Below are 27,490 nucleotides of genomic sequence, written 5' to 3' on the forward strand. Positions count from 1 at the left end.
CTCAGACCGTACTTCTCCTCTCCACCGCAAAGAGGCTTATGTAATGGATGGATGGATGGATGAATTAATCTTTATTTGCGTCAGCCATCGGCCATAGCAATAAAACAATAACACGATATACAAAGAACAGAAATAAAAAGTCAATTATATAAAATGCATGTTAGGGTTTTGAATCAGTAGTCAAATAGTGGATCTTATTCTGATTGCCCCAGCTAAAAACCTTGCAACCTTTGCTGTCATCTTGATCTGCCAAGAGAAAGGACTCTATGGCAGTGGCTGGGCGACCAGGAATGGACAATAAAAGAGGGGTGATAATTTCATTCCTCAGGTGTTTAGAAAGAGTGCAAGCCAGAAGGGCTTATGTAAAATACAACTACTTTTCCAACCAATTGGCCTCTTCATTGCAGTTTAGGAAATTGTACAAACTTCACTTTTTTAGTGCAAACTTCTGCAAAGTTGAAGCTGCATTAAGAAATGAAGCTAAAGGAAGTTTCACTTTCTGAGCAATCGCAATAAAGACTTCTTACTTTCTTCATTGGGGATACCAACTAAGTTCTCCAAAGGCAAAGAGACCCACACTGAAATAACTTTTTTTACTACAATAGCAGTGAACTAGTGCAAATTCACGCGAGAGACAAAACTGTTTTATGCCTTCATCTGCAGGATCGAAGTCTGAATATCTACTGCCCTCTGCTGGTGTTGTATAGTCCAACATTTAGAACAGCTGGAAGCTGCACTAAAATCAGTAAAAGTTTTAGATGTTTTTGCTAAAGGCACTGGTAATTTGCAGGGGAAGCAGAGGATTCCCACGGGTTGTACATCTACATGCATTGCTGTATTGTATATTACAATATCAAAATATTCTTTTCACCTGTGCACCAAGCAAAGTGGCTTCAAATGTACCAGAATGGAATGGGGATGATGATGATAATTTTATTATTTTTATCCCGCCCATCTGGCTGGGCTTCCCCAGCCACTCTGGGCGGCTTAGTCGGACATACAGCTAGGATGCAATACTATACCATCTTAAAGGTAAAGGTAAAGGACAGTTAAGTCCTGTCACAGACGACTCTGGGGTTGCGGCGCTCATCTCGCTTTACAGGCCAAGGGAGCCGGCGTTTGTCCGCAGATAGTTTTTCTGAGTCATGTGGCCAGCATGACTAAGCTGCTTCTGGCAAAACCAGAGCAGTGCACGGAAACACCCTTTACCTTCCCGCCGGAGCGGTACCTATTTATCTACTTGCACTTTGACTTGCTTTCGAACTGCTAAGTTAGCAGAAGCTAGGACAGAGCAACAGGAGCTCACCCAGTCGCGGGGATTCGAACCGCCGACCTTCTGATCGGCAAGCCCAAGAGGCTCAGTGGTTTAAACCACAGCGCCACCCACATCCCTACTACACCCCGGGTGTAAACTCCATTTAACTCAATTGTGCTTACTTCCAAGTGTACATGGGTATTTGTTTACATGTGCACATGTATACTGGCACCGCTTCTCTAGCAGAGGTGGGGTGTGGCAGGAGGTGCCCATGAGGGTGTTGCCTCGGGGGTTTCTTCTGCATAAGGCTGCTACTTCATGCCACTTCAGTGCATGAGGCAGGCCTGGCCAGGACGGAGGAGGCCTGCTATACCATCTGGGCTTAACAAGGCATGTGATGCTCAGCTGTCCTGAGCCTACTCCAGCTAAGGCATCACACACCTCCTCCCTGAGCTAGCAAGCTCCACCTGGGCTGTTGGTCCTTGCCTGCCTTCCCTCAGAACTGACAACTGTAAATTCTGGAATCCTGAGTTCAGTGGTGTTATATTCCATTTTGCCACTTGACGCAAAACAGGAAGTGCCACCCTGCTCTTGCCACACCACCAGTAGGACACTCGCCACCACAGTGCCAGCTGCCAGTGGCACTGCACCTGTACCAGCACTGCAGTGCTGGCATTGGTGCCAATTTCCTGAAAGAGATCTTCTGCTCTCCTTGACATTCTGATCTCTCGTGAGATCTTCTGCTCTCCTTGACATTTTGCAAGACTTTGAGGAGATCTCGAAAGGTCTTGCAGGAAATCAGCACCTATAATGGCACTGCTTCTTTGGCAGAGGTGGGGGCATGGCAGGAAGAACCCATTGAGGATGCTGCCTCAGGGGCTTCATATGACTGGAGCATGTTGGCTCAGCTCTCAGTTGACCAATATTTGTGTCATTTTATCCTTCCCTGGAAGAAGACGCAGGGAGGGAATAGTTTCTTGGCAGAATTACCCATTTCCCAAATCAAGCAGACACTAGCTGAATCTGTTTGTGTCACAGTGGAGAAGAAAATAAATCACTGAGTCCAAAAATTTATTGCCATCATCTTAGGCTCTCTTGTGAATCTAAACCCATTTGCTTGCAATATTATGGAGAACATGCCGTTTTTAACCATAGTTCAGCAAGTGCCCATGTACATCAATCCAAACGCAGAAACATTTTTGCATATTATAGTGAGGGTGCAACAGTGTGGAGCCTCAAGTGAGTTACCACTGGCGACTTGACCATAGTTGCCTGTTACATTGGTGGGTACCAGATGAGACAGAGAAATAAAAATAAAGGACCCCATCTGGGACATAGGAGTAATTAAAGAACAAAAAACGGGCATATGACTCTTCTGATCCACAACTTAAAAGGATGAGTGGGGAGTTTCAAATGGTTATCCCCTTCCAGCCTCTTACTGTCTGGCTTTCTCCTGCTGGTTCCATAGTGTCTTCTTTCTACCTCCCTGTATCTGCACATCTCGCCACTTGCCAGCCTTCTCCTCTCCCACCCCGCACAGGTTGACAAAGTACATTTTGATTCTACATATTCCTCCCACAAGCCATCTCTCTCCATCCTTCTGATCTCTTTTCTGATCTCTGTCACCAGTTCACCGAGCAGTTTTCCAGCGTTGGAAAGGCCAGCTGGAGTTGCCTCAGATGGAGCAGCAGGGTATCAGGTGTCCATCGCCCAGAAAAGGTGATGACACAGGTGGACAGTGGGCCAGCTGCCAGGCACCCTGGAGAGGTCACTGGAACAACAGGAGAAGCCCATGGGTCCTGGAGTAGGGGCAGCTGGCAACCATAGATACAACCACTATACAAACTGCATGATAGACAATAGGCAATAGACAAATTAAGATTTCCTTCCATCGTTTCTACCAATTTGGTTGGGTTTAAAAGGGGATTAGACAAATTCATGGAGGATAAGCTATCAATGGTTAACTAGGAATGATTGCTTGTGGTAGAAATGTGAAGAAGTTAAAAAAATTTGGGAATCCATATACAACGAACTGAAAAAAATACTTAAATACACTTTCGTTAAAAAGCCAGAAGCCTTCCTTCTGGGAATGATCGGAGATGAGATTAAGAAAGAAGATCATATAATGTTTCAATACGCAACTGTAGCTGCCAGGATTCTGTTAGCACAAAATTGGAAAACCCCAAATATCCCAACCGTTAAAGATTGGCAAATTAAATTATTTGAATATATGGATTTGGCAAAAATGACGCAGAATATCAGACAGCAAAAAGGTACAAAGTTTATTGACGATTGGACCAAATTCATAACATACATGGAAACAAACTCAAGAGACATAAAAATCACAGTAGGTTTAATATAACCCTTGCGATGTGTAGACGATATAAAATGAAAAACTGCAGAATGGATGTAATATTTACATAACCCAAAACAGAGATGGAGGGAAGTCAACCATTATTTGTTGTTAATTAATATTTGTCTTCTGGTTTGTTCATGTTTTTTGTGTTGGTTGATGTTTTCTTTTTTCTTTGGTGTGTGCTGTTTCTTTTTCTTTTTGTTGTTGTTGTTTGGTTATAGAAAATGAATAAAAAGAAGTTAAAAAAGAAAAAAAAAGAAAAAGGAATGATTGCTACAAATTACCTCCAGTATCAGGATATTCTCTGCATACGAGTTGCTGAGCATCATGAACATACAGTTAGTGTGCTGTTGTGCTCATGTCCTGCTTCTGACATCTTGTGAGAACAGAATGCTGGTCTAGATGGGCATTTAGTCTAATTCTTATGTTCTTGTATTAACAAAAGGAAAATAGCTGCTTTTGCTCTTCCAGAAAAGCTTGTACATTTATACTCCTTTGCACAATATCAATTGAATTCTAATTAAAAGCTGATCAGCATGCATAGTTTACAAAGACACACATAAAGTAAATGCTTTCTCGTGAACTGACTGAATTTTTCAAGTTTGTAATTATCACTTTGTATTGAACATTTCGTTCAAAGATTACCATAATAAAGGACAAAAGTGGTAAGGACCTAACAGAAGCAGAAGACATCAAGAAGAGGTGGCAAGAATACACAGAGGAATTATACCAGAAAGATATGGATGTCTCGTACACCCCAGGTAGTGGGGTTGCTGACCTTGAGCCAGACATCCTGGAGAGTGAAGTTAAATGGGCCTTAGAAAGCACTGCAAATAACAAGGCCAGTGGAAGTGATGGTATTCCAGCTGAACTATTTAAAATTTTAAAAGATGATGCTGTTAAGGTGCTACACTCAATATGCCAGCAAGTTTGGAAAACTCAGCAGTGGCCAGAGGATTGGAGAAGATCAGTCTACATCCCAATCCCAAAGAAGGCCAGTGCCAAAGAATGCTCCAACTACCGCACAATTTCACTCATTTCACACGCTAGCAAGGTTATGCTTAAAATTCTACAAGGAAGGCTCAAGCAGTATGTGGACCGAGAACTCCCAGAAGTGCAAGCTGGATTTAGAAGAGGCAGAGGAACCAGAGACCAAATTGCAAACATGCGCTGGATTATGGAGAAAGCTAGAGAGTTCCAGAAAGACATCTACTTCTGCTTCATTGACTATGCAAAAGCCTTTGACTGTGTCGACCACAGCAAACTATGGCAAGCTCTTAAAGAAATGGGAGTACCTGATCACCTCATCTGTCTCCTGAGAAATCTCTATGTGGGACAAGAAGCTACAGTTAGAACTGGATATGGATCAACTGACTGGTTCAAAATTGGGAAAGGAGTACGCCAAGGCTGCATTTTGTCTCCCTGCTTATTTAACTTATATGCAGAATTCATCATGCGAAAGGCTGGGCTGGATGAATCCGAAGCCGGAATTAAGATTGCCGGAAGAAATATCAACAACCTCAGATATGCAGATGACACAACCTTGATGGCAGAAAGTGAGGAGGAATTAAAGAAGCTTTTATTGAGGGTGAAAGAGGAGAGCGCAAAATATGGTCTGAAGCTCAACATCAAAAAAATGAAGATCATGGCCACTGGTCCCATCACCTCCTGGCAAATAGAAGGAGAAGAAATGGAGGCAGTGAGAGATTTTACTTTCTTGGGCTCCATGATCACTGCAGATGGTGACAGCAGCCACGAAATTAAGAGACGCCTGCTCCTTGGGAGGAAAGCAATGACAAACCTAGACAGCATCTTAAAAAGTAGAGACATCACCTTGCCAACAAAGGTCCATATAGTAAAAGCTATGGTTTTCCCAGTAGTGATGTATGGAAGCGAGAGCTGGACCATAAAGAAGGCAGATCGCCGAAGAATTGATTCCTTTGAATTATGGTGCTGGAGGAGACTCTTGAGAGTCCCATGGACTGCAAGAAGAACAAACCGATCCATTCTTAAGGAAATCAGCCCTGAGTGCTCACTGGAAGGACAGATCGTGAAGCTGACGCTCCAATACTTTGGCCACCTCATGAGAAGAGAAGACTCCCTGGAAAAGACCCTGATGTTGGGAAAGATGGAGGGCACAAGGAGAAGGGGGCGACAGAGGACGAGATGGTTGGATAGTGTCTTCGAAGCTACAAACATGAGTCTGACCAAACTGCGGGAGGCAGTGGAAGACAGGAGGGCCTGGCGTGCTCTGGTCCATGGGGTCACGAAGAGTCGGACACGACTAAACGACTAAACAACAACAATTGCTTAGACATCTTTAGGAAATGTTTTCCTTTTTCAGCTCAAATCTGTCTCCAGATGTGCTATTACACTTTCAAAACGAATCTGGTTATTTATAAAATATAATTGGATAAGTTCCAAGAGCAATATCTGTAACTCATACACAGCATTCAACAGTATTCCTTTTCGCTTATTTTGGTAGCCATCCATACATATGAAAATTAATAATTCCTAGGTAATGCTAGCAATTTTTTTAAAAACCCACACAAAACCATTTATATGTCTTCAGTTTAGAGGAAAACACAGTGGGGGTAAATTGGTGCAATTTGTCGATTTTGACATTAATTATATATTTTCTCCTCAGCAATCATGGATAAATATGATCAACTTAATGATGAATAAATATATACAAGGCGGAGAGAACCAACACATTGTTTCTCAGATACCAGCAAAAGGTTGATTTCAATGGCTTCAAACATATTTATTTCTCTGTATTATTGTGACCTTCATATTTTTCCCATCCATGAAGTTGCAAAACCACACTGATCCGCTTACAAAGCCGTAGCAAGCATGGCCCAACCACTTCACTTTCACGTTTGGGGGAGTCATAAGAATATGTGCACAGCACTGTCTTCCATAATGAAAGAAATAAGAAAGGTTTTGCACATCGGAACTCTTCTCCCAGGTGTTTATGCAAAAGCAGGAATTGGGAATTATCTGTTTTTGTGACCCAACATTGTTGGCTATGAAAGGGGGAAATGACCTATATGAATGCATATAGTCTCTGTCTGCTGTAACTTGCCACTGTGCTCCATGGGTGCCCAGCACTGTCAATTACAACATAATAATAAACACTAATTTTATTATTTGTACCTCACCCATCTGACTGGGTTGCCCCAGCAACTCAACAACCATTGCTTGGAATATTTTAGGACTGATTTGTGGCCTTATGTGCCTGTGACATCACTTTTACCTACTACTACTACTACTAATAATAATAATAATAAAAAATTATTTATACCCCACCCATCTGGCTGAGTTTCCCCATAAAGAAAAGTTTCACCAAAATCAGTATGGTATAGTTTCATTTATTTATAAAAACACTTGCCCCACCAAATCCACTGGCATTTTTTTAATATATAAAAGCATCTTTTAAAATAGCTGTAGTTGGATTTACAAGGGAAGTAGAGAAGCTGACTTTTTATTTTAGGAAAAACATAAATTCAAACAGTTGTAATATTTAGGCAGAAAAATGATTCCAGAGTCCAGACAAATATTATTGGTGTTTGCGTCAGTTAACATTTAAAGTGTGGTGGGCAGATACTCATCAGGTAACTGTCTGGCCAACAAATCCATGTGTCTTTGGAGACATGTATCTCTCTTTAATGCTTTACTTATTTACTGCAACAACCACCAGGCATACACCAGGGTACCCACAGAGCTGTAGCAAACAGTAGGAGTCCTAACTGTTACAAGAAATTGCTTATCCTTTTGAAGATCCTGTTTCACATTCCTGCAGGAGAACTTGGGGAATATACAACAATAGGCATTTTCTTTCAAAGAAATTATATGTAAAACACTTTTTTTTTTTGCAGGAAATCTAGGCAAAATATTTTCACATTATATAAGACCTTGACCACAAATGATATAATACAGTAGAGCTACACATAAACCAAAGTTTAGTATATTTTATATACAAATGTAGTATCTAACTGGAGACATTTTTTTTACCTGTCGGTTTATCTGTCTGCATTGAAGTTTGGTTTCCAGATTTGCACTTTATCTAGCTCACAACGATACAAAATTCTGGACCAGTACAACAAATAATATAATAGTATTTAAAATAGTAAGCTCAGATATCCAATGTCAAATGGTCTTCAGGACACAGACCAGAAAACAGTGTAACATTGTCCACTCCAATTTCTCCAGTTTTACCTTTTCCACGTTCTGCCTCAAAAGCGATCTAATAAAATGAGTGGGGAAAACATTATTAACAGAAGAAGTACAAATTATCAAGACGTACTAGATGCTCATAAGTTAGAAAACTGAACTGTGCTACATGCACATTTTTATTATTACCACCATATCAAAAAATTCATTGAAATAATGGGGCAGTTTATGCTTCTCGATGGATTAAGAAGATTTTCAAAATAAGATCTAAAGATATAAAATTCAGTTTTACAAACCCAACACAAATAAATACCATATTCAAATTCTGCTCATGTCCTGTAGTATGCTGCAATGCAAATTTGTCTTCTGTTCTTATGCATGATCATTGATTCAACCTTAACTTCTTAATGGCATTGTCAAGGAATTTTTTGCTTAGTATGTTTTTGGTTTATATTTCTTTATACCGAAACCCCTTTTGTTGAGCTAAAAATTAGTGGAATGTATTTGTCACTTTAATGCCTCATCCTATTTTAAAAGCTAAAACTAAAAACTAAAAACTAAAACCAAAACATTACCATACCATTTCACAAAGCCCAATTCTGCCATTTTGCTATTCCATCATTGCACAGCATGCCATACTCTTTCTCCTTTGTCCAGATGTATTTAATCGGCCCAGTCGTTAGTGGAGATATGGGCAAGAGAAATAAGGTAACAGGCCCAGCAAATGTTTCCAGCCTCCTCACCTTCCAATGGCCTCTGATGCTAATACTCCAGTCCCCAAATGCATTAGAATCTGAGACACACACACACACACACACACACACACACACACTGAATTTGCAGTAAGACATTTATCCCTGAAGCCTTGAGACCATCATGCTACAATCAGGTCCATAGGATAAGAACGTAGGAACCACCTTTTGCTGGATCAGACCAACAGATCCATTTAGTCCAGCATTGTTCTTCCCACAGCAGCAAACTAGATGTCTCCAACAAACCCACAAGGAGGTCTTGAAGGGCAACAGCTATTTCCCCCAAGCAACTAGTACTCAGTGGCATATTGTCTCTGGACCTTTCTGCGTCCTTTAATACTAGAACCCAGCTTCATCCAGTGAAGCTGAATGTTGGAATATTTCAGGGCAGGCTAAAGGAAGTACCGCTTGACACACTGCATAGTTAAAACAGTGGAATTCATTACACCACCAACATGGATGGGTCTTAGACAAATCATAGAGAACAATGCTATCAGTGACTACTTAGCCATGATGGCTGCATACTACCCTCCAGCATCAGAGGCATAGCTGTCAACGTTTCCCTTTTATTAAGGGAAATTCCCTTATTCCAAATAGGATTCATCGTAAGAAAAGGGAAAAGTTGACAGCTATGATCAGAGGTGGCCTGTCTCTGAATGCCAGTTGCTGGGGAGAATATGTTGGGAAGAGTGGTGTTTCGATCATGTGGTGCTTATGAGCTTCCCACAGGTACCTGGTTTGCCATTGTGAGAAAAAGATGCTGAACTAACTAACAACAACAACAACAATAACAATATGCCACTGAGTACTAGTTGCTTGGGGTAAATAGCGGAAGTTTCATTATTTATACCCCACCCAATCTAGTTGGGTTTCCCTCACAAAATATAAAAACGTGATCAAATGTCAAACATTAAAAACTTCCCAATACAGGGCTGCCTTCAGATGTCTTTCCAAAAGTGTAGTTCTTTATCGCCTTGGCATCTGATGGGAGGACCTTCCACAGGGAGGGTGCCACTGAAAAGGCTCTTTGCCTGGTTCCCTCTAACTTCACTTCTTGCAGTGAGGGAACCACCAGAAGACCCTCGGTGCTGGACCTCAGTGTCCAGGCTGAATGATGGGGCTGGAGACACTCCTTCAGGTATACTGGGCTTTGGTCTGATCCAAGGCACTTCTTACGTTCTTAACCAGAGGTACCATATAGCCATAATTACAACTTGCCAGCAGTTAGAGCAAACTGCAACTAGTTACACTGGTCATTGCAGGTGGTTTTTAATCTTTAACTTACATTCATCGTTGTTTCAGCCCCTGTGTGGACTTCCATTTGTCCAGTCCTCCACTGTTCATCATCTCCCACACTCTGTGACCAGGAAGGACTGCTGCCGCCGCTGCTGCCTAGGATCACATGTAGTTTCCCTACTCTTTCTCCTGCAAGTCGGTAACTAAAAATCAGACAATATGTGCTTTTTGGCTCAAGATCAGTGAGAAGAAGTTTCAAACGACCAACATCCTTCTTGTGACCCACGAACCCCGGCACCATCATGTAATATCCATCCCCTAGAGAGAGATATTTGGGGTTTAGAAAGTGAGAAACAGAATGTTACTTTTGTTTCATCTTAAATATTTTGGTTATTTACCACAGGAGGAGGACTATAGTTCAGTGATATTGCTTATGCTTTGCATGCAGAAGGTCTCAGGTTCAAATCCTGACATCTCCAGATAAAAATGATCAGGCAGCAGATGAAACCAAAGACATACATACATGGTCTGAATCACAAGTGACTTTATGAGTCTAGAAATTCATGATTTGTTGCACTGATAACAAATATGTTCATGTACTCTCTCCTTCCCTCTCCCCATCTGTAATACAAACCCTCTGGGGTTTGTTATAAACCAATTTCTCATTACATCTGGAAACTGTTGTTTAATGTCTGTCTATAAGGTATCTAACCAGGATCAAACCATGGTTTATAGCCAGAGATTAAACCACAGTTTCCTGGTTTGGTCATAATGAGCAACAAACCCCTGGGGAAAACGCTGCATTTGAGCATGCAAGGAAAACTCTTGATCTTGGTCCAATATACCATGGTCTATTTTCTGAACTGACCAATGATCAAGCACATTTCCTGGGTTTTCTCTAGTGATCCAACTCCACCTCTTAACTAGGAGGGGACACACAGAGGAAGCCAAGCGAGGCCACGGGATGGGGGAGGCATTGCATATCTAGGAGTATTACCATTATCATGATCTGCAGGATTCCAGTCAAAGTCATCATTTATATCTTGCTGCCAGGCACAAGAACCTTGCCCAAAGCTGCAGTCCACTTAGGTGAGGTCCAGAAATAGAGACGAGGTATTCAGAGAAAGGAAATACAAGGTGTTGTATTACACATAGTGGGTGAAGCATTTTAAAAATGCTGTAAAGCAAGGCAAAACTCTCTTCCCTTTCAGTCCTTCTCCCCTAAGATAAGCTATATATATTTATTCACTCAGCTGCATTGGAGCTGTTCATGGACAAACTATTCCCACTTAGCCAGGATAATATATTGCACTGAAGATATTGCTTTCAGACATAGAACTGTCTGACTAGTTCACACGTTGCTAGCAGTGTGTGTTCCAATATTTTCAAATAACGCAGACATGATGCAGTTGTCTGTAGGAGTGCAAATATCCAGAGATGTAGTGATCAGGTGGGATTGCTATGAGGAATTATAACAAATATAGAGTAAGCATCTGTGTCAGGAATGAAAGCAGTGCATTGACTGGGTTTAAACTATTTTGAAATGATTTTTGATCAATCTACACCTCTGCATCTCTGGCCCTTTTGACCCTACTGCCCATTTCTCTCTCCTCACGCCACGTACACAGTGTACACAGCAGTTGCTTCACCAGGCAGGCTTCCTGGGCCATAAAGATAGTAGGCAAGTTACTTTGATGTAGTTTTCTTATATATAATCTTAAGATGTTAATCTAGGAGCCAGGAAACAGATCTCACATGAAGGTGGGAGTGATCTGGTCTTTCTGGCCATCCTTCTTATCATGTTTATTTCTCACCTCTGGGGTTGCCAGATGCACCCCTTTGTAGTTCTCAAGTTATTTACTACCCCTTTGTAGTTCTCAACATATTTACCCCAAAATATATGCATGCTAATTAATGTTGTAGTCTAACTTTTTCCCCACGTGGGGTTTGATGAAATGCTCAGAGGAAATATGATTGGTTCTTACGAGCACTGTGTAAAAGATTCCTTTGCTAATAAAATGGCCTGGTGAGGGGTGTGGTTTACGCACTTACGCACTTTTCTCCGAGAGCCTTGCTGGTCAAAGCCTCATGTCTTGATTTTTAATCAGGGTCCAATCCTTCCTTTACTTTGCGAACGCAACAGTTGTCTATGCTCATCGCTGCTACTCTGAACTGAAAACTAGGATCAGCAAAGAGTGCTAGTTGTATCAATCTCTTGTTGTATCTTTTTGCCCTATTTCCAGGTGAAGTGGAACCCAGTAGAAGGTGATGCTGCCTAGATAAGCTCTGGATAAGCATCTTGGTGTCTCAGTGTACCTCATCTCACATTTCAGTAATACAGTGGTACCTCGGGTTAAGTACTTAATTTGTTCCGGAGGTCCGTACTTAACCTGAAACTGTTCTTAACCTGAAGCACCACTTTAGCTAATGGGGCCTCCCGCTGCTGCTGCGCCGCCGGAGCACGATTTCTGCTCTCATCCTGAAGCAAAGTTCTTAACCTGAAGCACTATTTCTGCGTTAGCAGAGTCTGTAACCTGAAGCGTATGTAACCTGAAGCGTATGTAACCCGAGGTACCACTGTATTTCTTGATAAACTGCAGTCAGGCTGAAACCACCACAGTCAGAATCAATTAAGTTAAATGGGATATGGTACACATGAGAAATTGGAACCACACACACAAGTAGAAGGATGTCCAGATAGAAGCACAGAAAGATTTATGGGAGGTAACAGATACTATGAGTTTGACTGATGGAGGGACAGGCTTGAATGCAGGCCTGTAAAAATATGAGATTTTATAAAGAGACCCATAGAAGATCTTACAAGTACTTAACTAATCTAAGGCTGCAATTCTGAAGCCACTTACCTGAGAGTGAGCCCAACTGAATTCAATAGTACTTACTTCTGAGTAGACATAGTTAGGATTGCAGTGTTGGATTCTGTCTGTCAAAAAAGGCTGTTTATTATCATTTTTAATGTCCTAAAGTTCACCCAATGAAGGATCCCATGAAAAGACACCACCACTAGATGAAAACAAAAGTAATCCTTTTAAAATCTGCCCACCTTCCAGCTCTGATCTTTGTACTGGAAGTTCCCTTTGTGCTGGGAGAGGCCCAAACGCAGCAGCTTCTTTAGCTGAATGATTGAAACATATATTGTTAGTTCCAAAAAAACACAATCAGTTAATACAAATATGAATTAACTGAAATATTTGTACATCACATACCACCAAGCTTTCACAATGTAACAAATTATATGGCACATATACTTACCAGTTATGTTTACATGACAATTTTTAAAAAAATTGTGCGTCCAAAACTAACATATGGCTAAGCTATCTCCAGATAATATCCCTTATTAGATGAAATGCTGCAGAGCTGAAGGAGCTCAAATTCAAATGCATCACCAAAACATGTTCATTCTTTTATGCAATAATCAGGTTTTTGTGCATCATGCATTTTGTGGGACAGGGCAAAATACTGTGTGTTGGCAAAGCAATGTTTGTAAGAAGTTATAACTCAAAAGGTATTTCCAATACAGGATCCAGGACAATCTTACACTTACTCCTAAAAGCTCAGAGTAGCTTGTGATCCCCTAGGTAATCTCATCCAGGAATTGGGGGGGGGGGGCTATACCCAGTTAGCTTCAGCAGTAGAACTGCAGTATGTGCCTGAAGACCAGACTCTGTGTTATCACCTCCACGTACATGGATGTGACAAACGGATGGAAGTTTGGTTCAGGCACGAAAACTAACCCAGGGCCTGATTCGGCAACAAGCCATTCCCGTATAAACATGTGTTAAGGTTCATGGAGATTATTTGGTACATAAGGCTCTTCTTTAGCACTTTGCAAAACTGAAAACAGACAGGTCTCTTTGGGGGCCATATATGAAACCTTTGACAGATGTTACTTGAAAAGACAAGTACACATGTACAAAGACGTAAGACCCTCAAGGCAGTTAAATGTGCTCAACAGAACATAGGAATGATGATCCAGGAAATACTGTATAGACTATAATGTATTGCCAAAAGCTTCTCTTGTCTAGTACCATTGCAAACCATGGTTTAAATCACCTAGACTTCTGTTACTTGAATTAGAAGGAAGTATATCAGATGTGTAAGCCTCTAAAAAAAGTGTTTATTTCACATAACTGTATGAGGTAAGGGAAAGAGCTATTACTAAAATGGAAAGCGACTTAACTATGAGATACTAAGTTCACTTCACATGGTGGGGGTGGGGGAGAGATAACTGAAACACCACCAGTCAGAATTAATTATTCTTTCTGAATTACAGAATGCTTTTAAGTGAAGGAAAAATTGTTTGTTGGCGATATTTTATACCTCAATTTGCTGGAATGCCCAACTGTAGTTTCTGAACAACTGTAGAACAATCTTGATTGTGGACATAGGTACAACGGCAACCCTGAATGTAGACTTGGATCAGACATAATGCCAAACCATAGTTTTTCTTTTTTTCTTTTTCTTCTTCTTTTTTTTTTGCATGAGCAGGTTTGAGCCTGGGGGTTTGCATGCTTCCTCCTCATTAACAGCAATTTTCTTATTTCTGGATTCTCAGCAAAGCATAGCTTGCTTTTTCATCTGAATTGGACAAACTATGGTTTGGTCAAAACTTAAGACTGCTTGCAAGCCAGGATCACCAACCACAGTTTGTGGTTCTAGAGTACAGACAATCTATGGTTTGAGGAAGGCATAGCTTGTTGGGTTCAAATGTAATGCAAACCATGCCTCGAATCCAAAAATAAATTAAGAAACTGCAGCACTTAAGGTGAATATGGAGAAGGTATGATACCAAAGTTTGTTGTATGCATAACACAAAACCACAGTTTGGTGTTCCATCTAAAGCATAACAGTTAGGTTGCTTAAATCCTATTGATGTTACTGGGATTCAAGACTTGTTTATGCAGCATTTCAGCCGAAATGTTCCTTAGAAACTATGGATATAATCCAGAGAACTGCACAACTTGGCATGTTTGGATTAATTATTCTCAAACAGCAAACATTCCCTTCTCCTCTCTGCAACATCTCCCCACAAGCTGTTTTTGATGCTCAGTTTGAAACTCAAAGATATGACATGGGGGGCACTATTGAAGGCAAAAGAAAATATTTATCAGTGAGTATATTTGAGTCCTTGCTTGTGCCAAAAGTTGCTGCCTTAAGCCTGGGGGCCTGTGAGTATCAAGGCCTAGTGGCAGTGCTAATGAAGGATTTGCATGTAGGACATATCTGAAGGTGAAGCCAGAAATTACTCCTGAAACAGTAAAGTTCAGATCAACTGTGTCAGTGATCCCAGTAGTTGTTATTAATCACCACGGATGGTGATTTGTGCTCCATTCAAGTGCTTCCTGCTGCCTGATTTCTGTACGTTCTTGGCATCAACTAAAGAGGAGGTCATTTTGGCCAAACATCTGAGGAACCACGAGATTGGGATGACAAACACAGCACAGAATAAATCTTTAGGGTACCATCTGGAAGAGCTTTGGTCAAATTACTTTGTAACACTCTCTGGCACTTCAGCAGGTAAATAAATATAAATTAGACACTTCAATGGAATATGATATAAGAACGATAAAGCAGTATTTTAGCATACAATAACCAGAGCAGTGAGTCATTACAGAACACCCCACCCCCCGCCCAGATCTCACCCACACCATTAAAAATGCATTTGATCAAACCTCATGCATCCACTACAACTGTACAAAGCTGGTTTTTGGTGCAAGTTTTACTTATGGAAATACCATAATTTAGTGATAATGGGAGCCTACTATGCTCTAGCCTACTATGCTCTGTATTAGTCGTTGTTGTTTTTTTAAGAGAGAGAGATAGGACTGAACACTGCTAATTTATGGTAAGAAAGCTGTCCCAGACGACAGACTGGAGTTGCAATAAATGTACAAATTCTGCAAGGAGCATTCATTCGTTCAAAAGGTTAATTTGAGTCATGTAAGGAAGAAATCTTATAATGTGACTTCACTTGTCATAGCAGAGCTCCATTTTCTTTGCTGGGCCTAAATTTAAAATACAGTGGTACCTCGGGTTAAGTACTTAATTCATTCCAGACATCCGTTCTTAACCTGAAACTGTTCTTAACCTGAAGCACCACTTTAGCTAATGGGGCCTCCTGCTCCTGCCACACTGCCAGAGCACAATTTCTGTTCTCATCCTGAAGCAAAGTTCTTAACCTGAGGTAATATTTCTGGGTTAGTGGAGTCTGCAACCTGAAGCGTATGTAACCTGAAGTGTATGTAACCCGAGGTACCACTGTACTGGGTGGGGGGAAACCTTTTCTTTCTTTCTTTCTTTCTTTCTTTCTTTCTTTCTTTTAGGCTGGGATAATTGGCTCTGAGATCATTTTAGGCAGCTTCCTTGTGGCAACCATAATATGTGTTTCAGTTCTTAGCTTTGAGTTGTGCGGCGCCAACTCAAGTATCTGCCACATGTTTCTGGCAGCTGCTAGGAGCGTTATGGACACACAATGCCTGTTTTCAGGCATAACACTAAACTATGGTTTAGCATTATGAGAATAAGCCTTGGTTTCGCCTTCCATTCCCTCCCCTGGTGTGTTTTTTCATCCCTAAACAATCCAGATTCTCAAATCAGGGTTGAAGCAGCTTTCTACAAACTATAGTTAAAATGAACCACAAGGTGTGGTTAATCTAAAACAAAAGTAAAAACTTCCAAAATTCTCCTCACAGCTTCACCAAAATTCAGCTCCTTCTTATGTCACAAAACCATGAGGAGACTAGCCTGGTTCAGATGTGACTCTAAACTATGACTTAACATTAGGTGCTCAAGCTTTGGATTCACAAGTATCCTTCACCTTTATCTTTTGGTGCAGTCATGACTCATCTAATCTAATCAGAGTTTGGGGGACTCTGGCTGATTTTTACTGAGCAGGCCAGGATCATATGCCAATTTAGACAAGCCTTCTTCAACCTGATGTCTTCCAGATTTTTTGGATTACAGCTCCCATCAGCTTCAGCCAGAATAGCCTGGCCAATAGGAGCTGAACAGTATTCTAAAACATCTAGAGCAGTGTTTTCCAAACTTGGGTCTCCAGCTGTTTTTGGACTACAGTTCCCATCATCCCAGACCACTACCCTGTTAGTTCGGGGATGATGGGAGTTGTAGTCCAAAAATAGTTGGAGACCCAAGTTTAAGAAACACTGATCTAGAGGGTATCAGGTTGTGGAAAGCTAGTTTAAACATTTGAATACAAGGGACTGTCAGTTACTTTAAAAGTGGAAGAGAAAGCTTCTGATCTTCTCTTCATGGCCATACCAGAGGAGGATGAAGATGAGAAGCTGTAGCATATGAACTTGACGCTTTTGCATGTACTGCAAACCATAGCATTATCCAAAAGGGCCACTCTATGACATGCTGTTGGAGGAGAACCGAGCAAAAATAAATGTTCTTGGTCCCCCTTCCCTGCTTGGTATATGTCAACAAAGAAACATATTGCAATTGCTGAGAAATCATTAAATATCTTATTGTCTGCCTAGTTTTGATAAATGAGGATCATAAGTCCCCCTGAGTTTATCATGGTCCAATCAACATGCAAAGTCAATAAACAAATATTTGAAAACAGCGAAGGCATGTATTGTAAACTGTTTCCTTATTTGTTTAAGCTAACTATGCTCTAAAGCACCAACACTAAAAGGGTTTTAAAGGCTGCGATTCAAACAATCTCATTTATCCAGATTGTGTTTTGTTATAGTGATGTGGGCATTTGGATGTTTTCAAGCAAAAGAAATATAATTAGTATAGACAGAAAGAAAAACAGTTTGTGCATTACAAAAACGAAACAGCTGATTCTATGCCAAACAAGGTTCACTTTAAAAAAACCACCACACACATATGAATAAAATGGCAACTTGAAATCCTGAGGATTTAAGTGAAATAAGGGTGGGCTTGCATGACAGATTGTCATGGCCACTGATTTAGTGATTTCCAACTAAACTAGAAGCAAAGGAAGTGTTTTGAGAAAAGATACACACATCTTTCTTTCAAGGACAGCCCCAAGTTTACACGTGAAAGCCAACCATGCAGTTTGCATAGCCAATTCAGGTCCTGCAAACCTGGTTTCTCTTCCTGATGTACTGCATGCACGAGTGGGGGTAGCAGGACAGACTGGTATCCATATGTTTGCACTGAGGGCTTAGATGCACACTGCATGCATGCCTCATTCCGTCTGCAGAGGCTGTATAGCAGGGGTGGGCAATGTCTGGTCTACAGTGCTAAGGGAGAAGAAGTGAGAGGCAGTTTGGAATGCTAGGGGCTGGTGTCTTGTAGGAGAGCCAGTGGAAGACTCTAGGATAGGACAGGAAAAACATACCTGCATTTAATAGGTCCGTAAAGGTTGAAACAGGGGCTTTAACAAAAGTCTTCAGTTATAGTGGGCAAGGGCAATCAGGCAAGATACTTTTGATAAGGCTCCTCAAAGCTATCTTGGTTTAGTAGTGTAAAATAAGCCAGATTTAAGTAACAAAACATATACCAATTTAAAGAAACAGCACTATACCACAGTAACCACACGAACGTGTGCACTATATAATCTTGTAATAAATAAGCATGAATGTATTGTCAACTATAGCAGCTATGGCTGAAATTCAACATACCACTAAGTGGGGTATGTATGGGGGAATGAGATCTGCTCACAACAATGGGACTTTTCCCTTCTTTCCTCCCCTGCAAGCCCCATACCCTGTTCTAGGTTTTCCCCCACCCCAATCCTCCAGAGAAGATTTATGGGGCACAGAGAGGCATATGAGGGCAGAGAGGTGGAGAGTCTCATTGTGTGAGTGGAATTCTGTGTCAGCACACAACAACTCAGTTGAATCCCACCCTATATTGGAATGACTTTGTTTCACTCCTATATCCCACGGTTATCAGGGTTCTTGGTAAGTTAAGGTAAGTGCTATTAAATGGTAGCATTAAATGGTGGAGTAGAAATTGGGTTTTGTTGATAAAACAAGAAACAAGAAAAGAAAAAAAGCCTCATTGCACCACAGAAGTTAATAACTGCTTCTCAAAATTCAACATCATCTTAGACATTGGGGTGGGTGGGGGGAATTAAAGGTGAAACTTACAAAATACATCTCCTCGAAGTTTCTTCTCATGACCAGTTTGGTTTTCAAGGTCTTCCCTTTCTCCTCCTTTCTCAACTTCCTCTTCCTCTTGTATTTTCCCTTCTCTTCTGACATCTTCAGTACTTTCCCCCTGTTCACCATAGGCACCTTCTGTGTGCACACCGTCTTCGTAGTCTAACAGTCTTACGTGAACTTTAGAAGCTGGGGTCACAGGCGGTTCTGGGATCACATTTTTTATGTCTCCATGCTTTTTCACACTGTTTTTGTGCACAAGCAGCTTCTTGAGCTTCTCTTTGGCAACTCCAGAGATTCTGGGAATGTCTTTCACATAGTTTTCATGAATAACTGAGCAGGGGATGGGGTAGAGAACCAAGAAAACACAAAATATGCTTGACTTAGCTTACACTTTAAGGGTTTTAGGTTTTTGCAGAATATTAGTGCTTCTCAACATGATGAAACACCAGTTGGCAATGTTGAAAATGTATTTGAAGTACAATAAATTCAAAGCAATGTATATTATCTGTAAAGATGTCTCTATGTAGAGCCAAGAGTATACAGAGTCAGCAGTGAATGTTTTCTTTGTCATTCCTATTAAAAAGGTAAGTGACTATTTCTTAGTTTTGTGTCTGACCACTGGGCCGGAATAACTTGTCAGCAACAAGTCAAACACAATTCATCAGCATGTATTGTGGTCAGCCAGGTGTCAAGCACCATAGAGCTCAAATCAGTCACAAAGGAAAATAACAAATTCTGCGGAGTATTCCCAGCAGTTGCTCTTCCCTATCAGGAACCTGACAACTGTCAAGAGAAAGCAAGGACCACAGTCCATGGGGATAAATGGGAATAGCTATGGATAGCTGCTTCCAATTATGTCTCCCAGAGGACAAAGTAAGCTTTGGGAACAATCGTCAGCTACTACAGGTGTATGGATCAGTCTTATTTCTGGTCCATATCATTTTTGCATTTGTCCACTCTTTAGGTCCATTCTGTCATGTTTCCACTGTAAGCCGTGCAGTTTAAAAATCTGCAGGAAAACTGGCATTAAAAAGAAATAAATCAAAACATGCATTTCCAAACACATTTTATCTTGATGCATGTACTTCTAGATACATTTTTATGTTTTTTGAGATAAGAACTGTCGCAGCATTCAGAGAAGCATGAAACCTGTTGGAAAGCAACGTTCCAATCTGCTCATTAGTTAAAGAGGTGCAAATCAGGCCAGTTCATTTCAGAATTTACAAGCAGTGAATTCCTCAACCATCCCTACTAGCTACCTTTGCCTGTAATAGCATCCAGAAGGCATTCCACCAGTACAGATTTGATTCATTAAGAGGTTAAGATGAGAATCAGCTCTGAGTCTATATGGCTCTGGAATCTCTGGATAACATTTGCACTGGCCTGAATCCCCAAGATCTTGCAATGAAGTTCTTTGTACTAGAATGACATCCAAGCTAGTGAGAAAAGCAATGCTTTGTGACTTAAACATCTATGTTGACAAAACAGGGAAAGACCATTAAATGAAGCTGAAAAGACAAATATATAGTTATTCCAGCGGCTGACAGATTTGACCTTATGCCATATTTTTAACTTTGTGTGTTTAGAGAAGAAGCCAGATAGTTTCTGCACAGCAAGACATGTCCTTTCTGCTCATGATTAATGTCTGTGACCCATCTGTTCAGGGAAAAATATGATTTCACCACAATTGTAATTCATGGGAATAAAATAGAAAATGTGATATTTCACATAGGCTCATTTGGGTTTAAATAGTAGCAGTTGGGAAAGATTGAGGGCACAAGGAGAAGGGGATGACAGAGGACGAGATGGTTGGACAGTGTTCTCGAAGCTACCAGTATGAGTTTGACCAAACTGTGGGAGGCAGTGGAAGACAGGAGTGCCTGGCGTGCTCTGGTCCATGGGGTCACGAAGAGTCGGACACGACTAAATGACTAAACAACAAAAGTAGCAGTAGTATGGGGAGATAACCTGCTACAAACCTATATCATATTCCATATGTATTACTAAAGAGACATAACATTGAGAATATTTGTCTAACATACTTGGTTAGATAATTTCTTCCCAATCAACCAGGAGAGAAACAAAAGAAGGCTGTTCTGTTTCGTTGGCACATATTGTAACAGCATTCAGTCTTAACAAGTTAGAAACTGCAAAGTTAGAAACAGCATTGCAGTTTCAATCTTTCCTATGAACAATATTTCCTGGTTAGTTTTGCCCAGATGCCTCCATTTCAGAGTTTTGTTAAAAGATGTACACTGTGAAATTTAACCGACATGGTTCACTGAAATCTTTATTCAGGGTACAGCAAGGAAAAATTGACTGGAAACCCCCAATTCCCTACAAATTTCCTCTCAGAAATAAGAAAGGCAAACCCCATGCGTTTTAATAAAGAGTCTGCTGAGATTTTCAAGACAGAATGACTGCCCAGCAAACCAGAACATCTGCTTGCACTTCTTGCTTTGAAATCTTTCTATAAGTAATGAAATATTCTTACTGCACAGCAAAGTTGTTCTGGCTTTGGGAAATCAAGGGAGCATGACATGGTGCTCAGTTTGGGGGATTGGGTGCACTCATCTAGGACATCCAATCCCTGCAGGTCCACTCATGTCAGATTCCTCAGCCAGATCCAGACAACACTGAAGATGCCACAGTTCATAGGCTGAAACCAATGTTCAATATGTTCACGGTCCTCACCCCACCCCCACCAAATCAGCTTTTTTTCACCTTGGGTTCTAGCAGGGTAAATCAGTTTGACACGGTAAAAATGTTTGTTCCTCAGGCAATCATACAAGCCATGTCTAGACTGAACTATGGAAAGGTATGTCAAATGAGGTGGAAAGAGCTAATATTCACACTGTAATTATAATCCCCCTTTAGGTGGGATTAAATTTCCACAGTGTGCATCGTTAAATCAGTGTTTAGTATACAGTATTCAATGAAACCAAAAGCACGACTTATGACACTGAGGAAATTCTCCAAAAACATTTGTTTTGTGATAAATATGGGTCTCTACGCTGCACCAGACTGGAGAAAGCACAGCGACATGGGATAAAACCACCCCATCACCTTACGCCCTGGCCAATGTAAGTGGCAGAACTTACACCTTCTTCCCTAGTGAGGAAGGGGACATTTTGTAGTTCACCTCAGGTGGTGAAATGTCTTGGGCTGGCCTGTACTAGGAAAGTTAACAAGAACTGAAGACACATTTCCATAGTGAAAGTGCAAGGCTTGTTCTTATTTCACAGTAAATACAAAAGAAAGAAATGCACTTATGGGTCATGCCCCCCGATTTCCTAAAGCCAGAACAACAAAACAGAGCAACAAATATAAAATAAGTTGAACCTATGCAACTACATGAAGACTGTGGTCATGTTCACCTTCGCAGAGTATCAAGTATCTCTACCTCCTGCCCCAACCTCAAATTCCCCACTTTACCAGGATTTCTGGTTATTTGTTTATTAAATTTCTAGACCAACTGTCAGAAAAGAAAAGAACATAAAAGAGAAATTTAATGATGCCCCTTGACTAGATTCCTGATAGCAGTCAGCAGTTCACAGGATCTTATAGGAAACAAAAATATATAGTACATTCTGAAAATGTCCCAACTTCCCATCATTTGAGAAAGGTGTTAGAATAAATCAATGACGCTTCTCTTGCACTTACCAGAGCATTCATATCCATTGCCTCTGTAGCCTGGTTTACATTTGCACTTGAAGGATCCCTGTGTATTGAGGCACTCTGCATGGAAGTCACACTTAGGTATAGTTGTAGTACATTCATTTATATCTAGAGGAATGGGGGGGGGAGCAGGCAGGAGAAAACAAATAATTGAAGATAGAGAGAAGTCAGAGATTTAAAACAAATTAAACATTATTTTCATGCTGAGAAAAGCTGCACCTGTTTAATTCCTGCCTGTCATGCAAGCACAGGAATCGTATCAGAAGAAAATGTTGGCAAGCCTCTTTGTAAGTGCTATGGTTAAAGACTGCATTTGTCAATGAATATAAAGAAGGAGGGGATCTTAACAATAAATGAGTATTAATTCAAAAATTCTATTTGAACAAACTGCCCATTTATTGTCTTTCTCTGGTTTACATCACTCTGGGAACTGGAGCTAGACCATTAACAGGGATAAGCATTTGGTCAAAAACTAGTAGGCAGGGGGCAGAGTATTCCTAAACAAACTTTTTTTAAAAAAAATTACAAACAAGGATGCACTTTACTGAGTAGCCTCTCAATGTGGAGTGATAGCTGAAAACATAAAACTGGAATATTGGGTGCAGGAATCGGGGAATGGAATGTTCTGCTTGGCGGGAAAGAGTGGTGGAGACTCTGAAGGAGAGTGCTCTTTTCAGGAGAGAGGATACACTGTAATATTGTGTTATAGGTTCCACATATCAGTCTAGAAAGAGAATATATAAAGAGAAGTGTTTATTTTTATTTATTTGCCACTAGGTAGGAGAGACTCAATAAAGTCCCAAAAGTGGTCCAAAAGTGGTTTCCAGGGCATTAGTTTATACAAGCACAAGCAAAATTTACACTACAGTTCAAAAACACAGCAAAATCAGCCAAGTTTATGAGAAAAGGAAAATATGTGCATATATGTGCATGTGTACATACACACGAGAGGAAAACTAGAATCTAATTCTTACCTACACAGTCATATCGGCCACTCACATATTTCAGCTCGTATCCAATTTGACACTTGCAATAGTAACTTCCAAATGTGTTGACACATCTGCGGTTGAAAGAGCAAACAGCTTTCCCACTGGAGCACTCATTAATATCTAAGATATTAAAATGAAATCTGATAAGGTCAAGGAAAAGGTATCAGGATAAAGGTGGTTAAGCAAACCCTTAACGGTCACATCTGTGAATAAAATGACTAATGCTGAAATGATATGTCCCATACTAGAGAGGTGCAAAATCCATCTCTGGAATCCAGCTTGACTTTTTATTATCCCAATTAAAGCCTACCAATTTCTGATGAAATCCACCTAGTCCTTCTGCATAGTTGCCATCCATAATATGTCCCCTGATGCTCCACCTGTATGCATGCCACTCTAAGCCATACATAGCTAGACACCAGTGTAAGCATGAGGATTTCGACAAATCCTCACCTGTCCGCAAGACCCATTTTTTGTTCCAAATTCTGTCTTAGATGGAAGTCAGCAACAACCCTAAATTATTGCCTAAGATCTCTGAACCTCTTTCTTAGGCTGTGTAAATAATGTTAGGTATTACCAGGCCAGTTGGTTAGGATTGATTTGTGGAAAGTCAATGAGTAGTTAAGACTCAGAGCTGACACATCACATACCAAGAAAAATACATGTCCACTGTTCTGATACCCAGCCTATGATCTGAAGGCACGCAATAGCATAGCAACTTTGTTGAAGCAAGTTTGGCCCATACCTGGGAACTCCACTGTATGCCTCCTTCAGTTCAATCAATGAAGAAAGGTGGGATATACTGTACATATAATAAATAAATATCCAACAGGTGCATGCCTATTTTATTAAAATTACAGGAGCTGAACTCTCAGCAAAATTCATTGATCTCACTGATTTATGCAGCAAATGTTCAAAGCTTTCTAGTCCCTAGTAAATTTAGGTTATGTATTAAATTCCTATCCTATGCTTCATTCAAGTTTCTCAGAACAGAAGTGTTTGGGACCCTGACAAGTCCTTCCCCCGTTCTATTTTACTCTCATCCCTCTTGCTTTCCAGGCTTGAAAGAACTACCCTCTTCTCCTCATCTCAAGACAGAAACAGCTTGTATCAGTGCTTGAATGGGCACAAAAAAGTACAAAGGAATTTACACTCTGTTCACATGGACGCCTGGCTAGAATTCCCGCCTTCTATAAATACATGCATTATGGATAAACGATTGCAATATACAACAGAAAGTTACAAACCTCAGATGTCTATAATTATTTTTAAAGTGCAGTCCTTAATTTGGAATCATCAACTCCCAACCAGATAGGATTATTTTTCTTGCTCCAAGTATAGTGAAGTATTTTATAAATAAAGAAAATGCAAACATAAACAACTAACATGAGTGCATGAGGAACTTGGCTGTTAGATTTCAACTGTGTTTCCTGATTTTATGCTGTGGACAAAAGCCTCAAATAAACATTAATTAAACGATGGGAGGATGACAGGGGCAGTAATAATCCCATTTATACAGACAAATTTGGGAGAAGAGGAGCAGTGTTTCCTTCTGTGGCATGTTTCTTGTTTAACAGCTGAGCCAAGAATCCATAAGGGTTCATTCTATAGTGCCTAAAAATACTCTCATGTCATGAAATCCATGACAAAATAGCAGGCTTTTGCAGAGCTATGCTTCCAGTTTGATGTGTTTAATGAATAGGCTGCTTGAAAGGTTATGAGTGACTGTAATCACAGCTAAGAGTTCATTTCCTGTGCTTGTCAAGATTCACCTAGGTTCTAAAAGATCCCTAGAGTCCATTGGGATGAGGAAGTATCCCCTTTCCAAAAGAATAAAACCTCCAAACCGTTACTCCTGGGGCTTCTCACATAGCCACAGTTGGAGAGTAGATATATTAGATGTCTAAAAACATGAAGAAAAACTTGTTTTTAGGGACTTTCAAAAACCCACCAAACTCTGCAGGCAGTTCCAGACCACCTGTTTATTCATCACGATTTGTTTGTGTGAAAGTCAGACGGCGCTGCCTCAAAGCTCACCTGCAGGAGTGGGGACAGATAAGGACCTGCCCCACCAAGCCAAAAAGTTTACTCGCTCTTGCTCTAAAAGTATAGCCATTCTATAGTGTTCAGCAAGCACAGGCCGGATTCTTGGAATGGTTGTGCTAATGACAGCAAGAGCATAAACAGATGCTGATGTACCTATGCATGTTTTTCCATTTGACGCTAACTGAAGTCCGCTCGATGGACACAAGCATCGCATGCCATCTTTCACTTCTTCACAGCCATATTGACAATTTACCATAGCGCAGCTCCTGGAATCTTGAAAAACATGTTACTTGACAAAGCCATAGGTAAAACTGCATAAGAGGATTTGTTTCATTAACAGATGATAATGATCTTAAAATCTCTTCCCTAAGAGCATTAATGCACTGGCATGCAAAAAAGAAGGAGGAACATGAGCACATACCTTAGCTATTTGGCTACTGCTATTCCCGCTGTCAAATAGACACAAGCCTCTGATTTAAAAAGTGGTTTGTCTCTTTGGCAGTGGGAACCACTGTGGCAAAACCATCCCGCCAGTTTTAAAAACAGCTAAATGGGTTGCTGTTCTATTTCACAGGGCATAGTTCAACGTAATACTAGCTATCTGTGGAGCTCTAAATTGGTTGGGACCTGCATGCCTGAAGGACCATGTCTACCACATGAGACTGCATGAACCTTAAGTTCTTCATCGTATGTCCCAGGTTAGGCACCTGAGCTTAGGCAGCTGTTGACTAGTGAGAGGGCCTTTTCAGTTGTGGCACCTGTAATGTAAAAAGGCCTTTTCTTGGTAAGCTTGCCTAATGCTGATCTTGTTTAAATTTTACCCAAGCATTCCAGCATCATTGCTGTTTTCTTAAAAAACAACCTATGGCAGAGACAAACTTTCACACCATTGGCAGAGACAAACCTTCACACCATCCTAACGTACACACTAGCCACCAATATGAGGGGTGGGTCTGATTGCACTAAAAGGTTCCAGTTACGTATGTGCATCTTCCCTTTTTATATTACAGCCATTAAATAGGTTTATCTGGATATCATCTGCAAGGCTTCTGTGACAACTTAGCTGCCTGCTTTTTTCCCTTCTACTCTAAACTGTTCTGTAGCTCGGAAACCACACCTGACAACTCATAAGGAAGAATTGCTTCTGGGTATTTATATTTTGCTTTTCAACCTGCCAGCTGCAAGAAAAAGAGTTAGCCCTTATAAAAGGGCAACAAAACCACTAGAATCTTTCTCCTTTTTACTGCTAATACTTCCAAACTAGTAAATTGTACATTTTCATTTATTTATCTCTTTGGGCAGTTTCAACATTGCCTTCAGAGAAAATGATCTGGTTAGAAACTTGTCCTTTACCCCTTTCTAAATTAACACCACCCCACCGGGAAAGCTCCCTTTCTCAAGGAGATTTGTAAGTGTGAAATGAAAATCTCTGCAACAGAAACCTTTGAAAATGTGTCCATAAATCCAAGTCCTCTTTTAAAAGCTCTACTCCGCTTTCAGATGTGGTTCCTTCTGATTTATCTACATGCAGTAAAAAAATGGGCAGAGCTAAAAAAAAGAAACGCCCCACTACTGGCTCCTAAGGGGTGCAACAACAACAACAACAAACATTTAGTTTAAAATGCTCCCCAAACTAAATGAGATCTATGTCTCTACTGTATATAGTTTTAAGTGTAAACCATGCTCAGCATATCCTTTAATGAAAATTGCACTGGAGCACTGAAAGATTCCTATGATACTCCTGGGGTTCCAGGCGCTTACCCAGGGTTCGTGTTTCCTTCTGAATGAGGCACAGTGAAGACCATGATGTCTTTAAGATGTATGGTTCATTTACACATATATACAATCTGAACCTATGATTGAGGGGACCACAGCATGAACACCCC

At 40.6% G+C, this 27,490-nt stretch overlaps 1 protein-coding gene across 2 annotated transcripts in view; it reads right to left on the minus strand.

The window, feature by feature from the left end:
* Window positions 1-6,962: 6,962 nt before the first annotated feature.
* EGFL6 (EGF like domain multiple 6) overlaps window positions 6,963-27,490 on the minus strand; it is a 47,582-nt gene continuing 27,054 nt past the window's right edge. For both annotated transcript variants that reach the window (XM_079973181.1, XM_079973182.1), the window contains 8 exons: window positions 25,758-25,877; window positions 23,544-23,678; window positions 22,555-22,677; window positions 18,877-19,221; window positions 12,834-12,905; window positions 10,770-10,856; window positions 9,822-10,090; window positions 6,963-7,857 (listed from right to left, as the gene is read on the minus strand). In XM_079973181.1, the coding sequence (XP_079829307.1) occupies window positions 7,747-7,857; window positions 9,822-10,090; window positions 10,770-10,856; window positions 12,834-12,905; window positions 18,877-19,221; window positions 22,555-22,677; window positions 23,544-23,678; window positions 25,758-25,877 (1,262 nt within the window). In that variant the 3' untranslated portion in view covers window positions 6,963-7,746. The remainder of the gene's footprint in view (window positions 7,858-9,821; window positions 10,091-10,769; window positions 10,857-12,833; window positions 12,906-18,876; window positions 19,222-22,554; window positions 22,678-23,543; window positions 23,679-25,757; window positions 25,878-27,490) is intronic.

This window comes from Podarcis cretensis, assembly GCF_951804945.1.
Source record: "Podarcis cretensis genome assembly, chromosome: 4".
Lineage (NCBI taxonomy): Eukaryota > Metazoa > Chordata > Lepidosauria > Squamata > Lacertidae > Podarcis > Podarcis cretensis.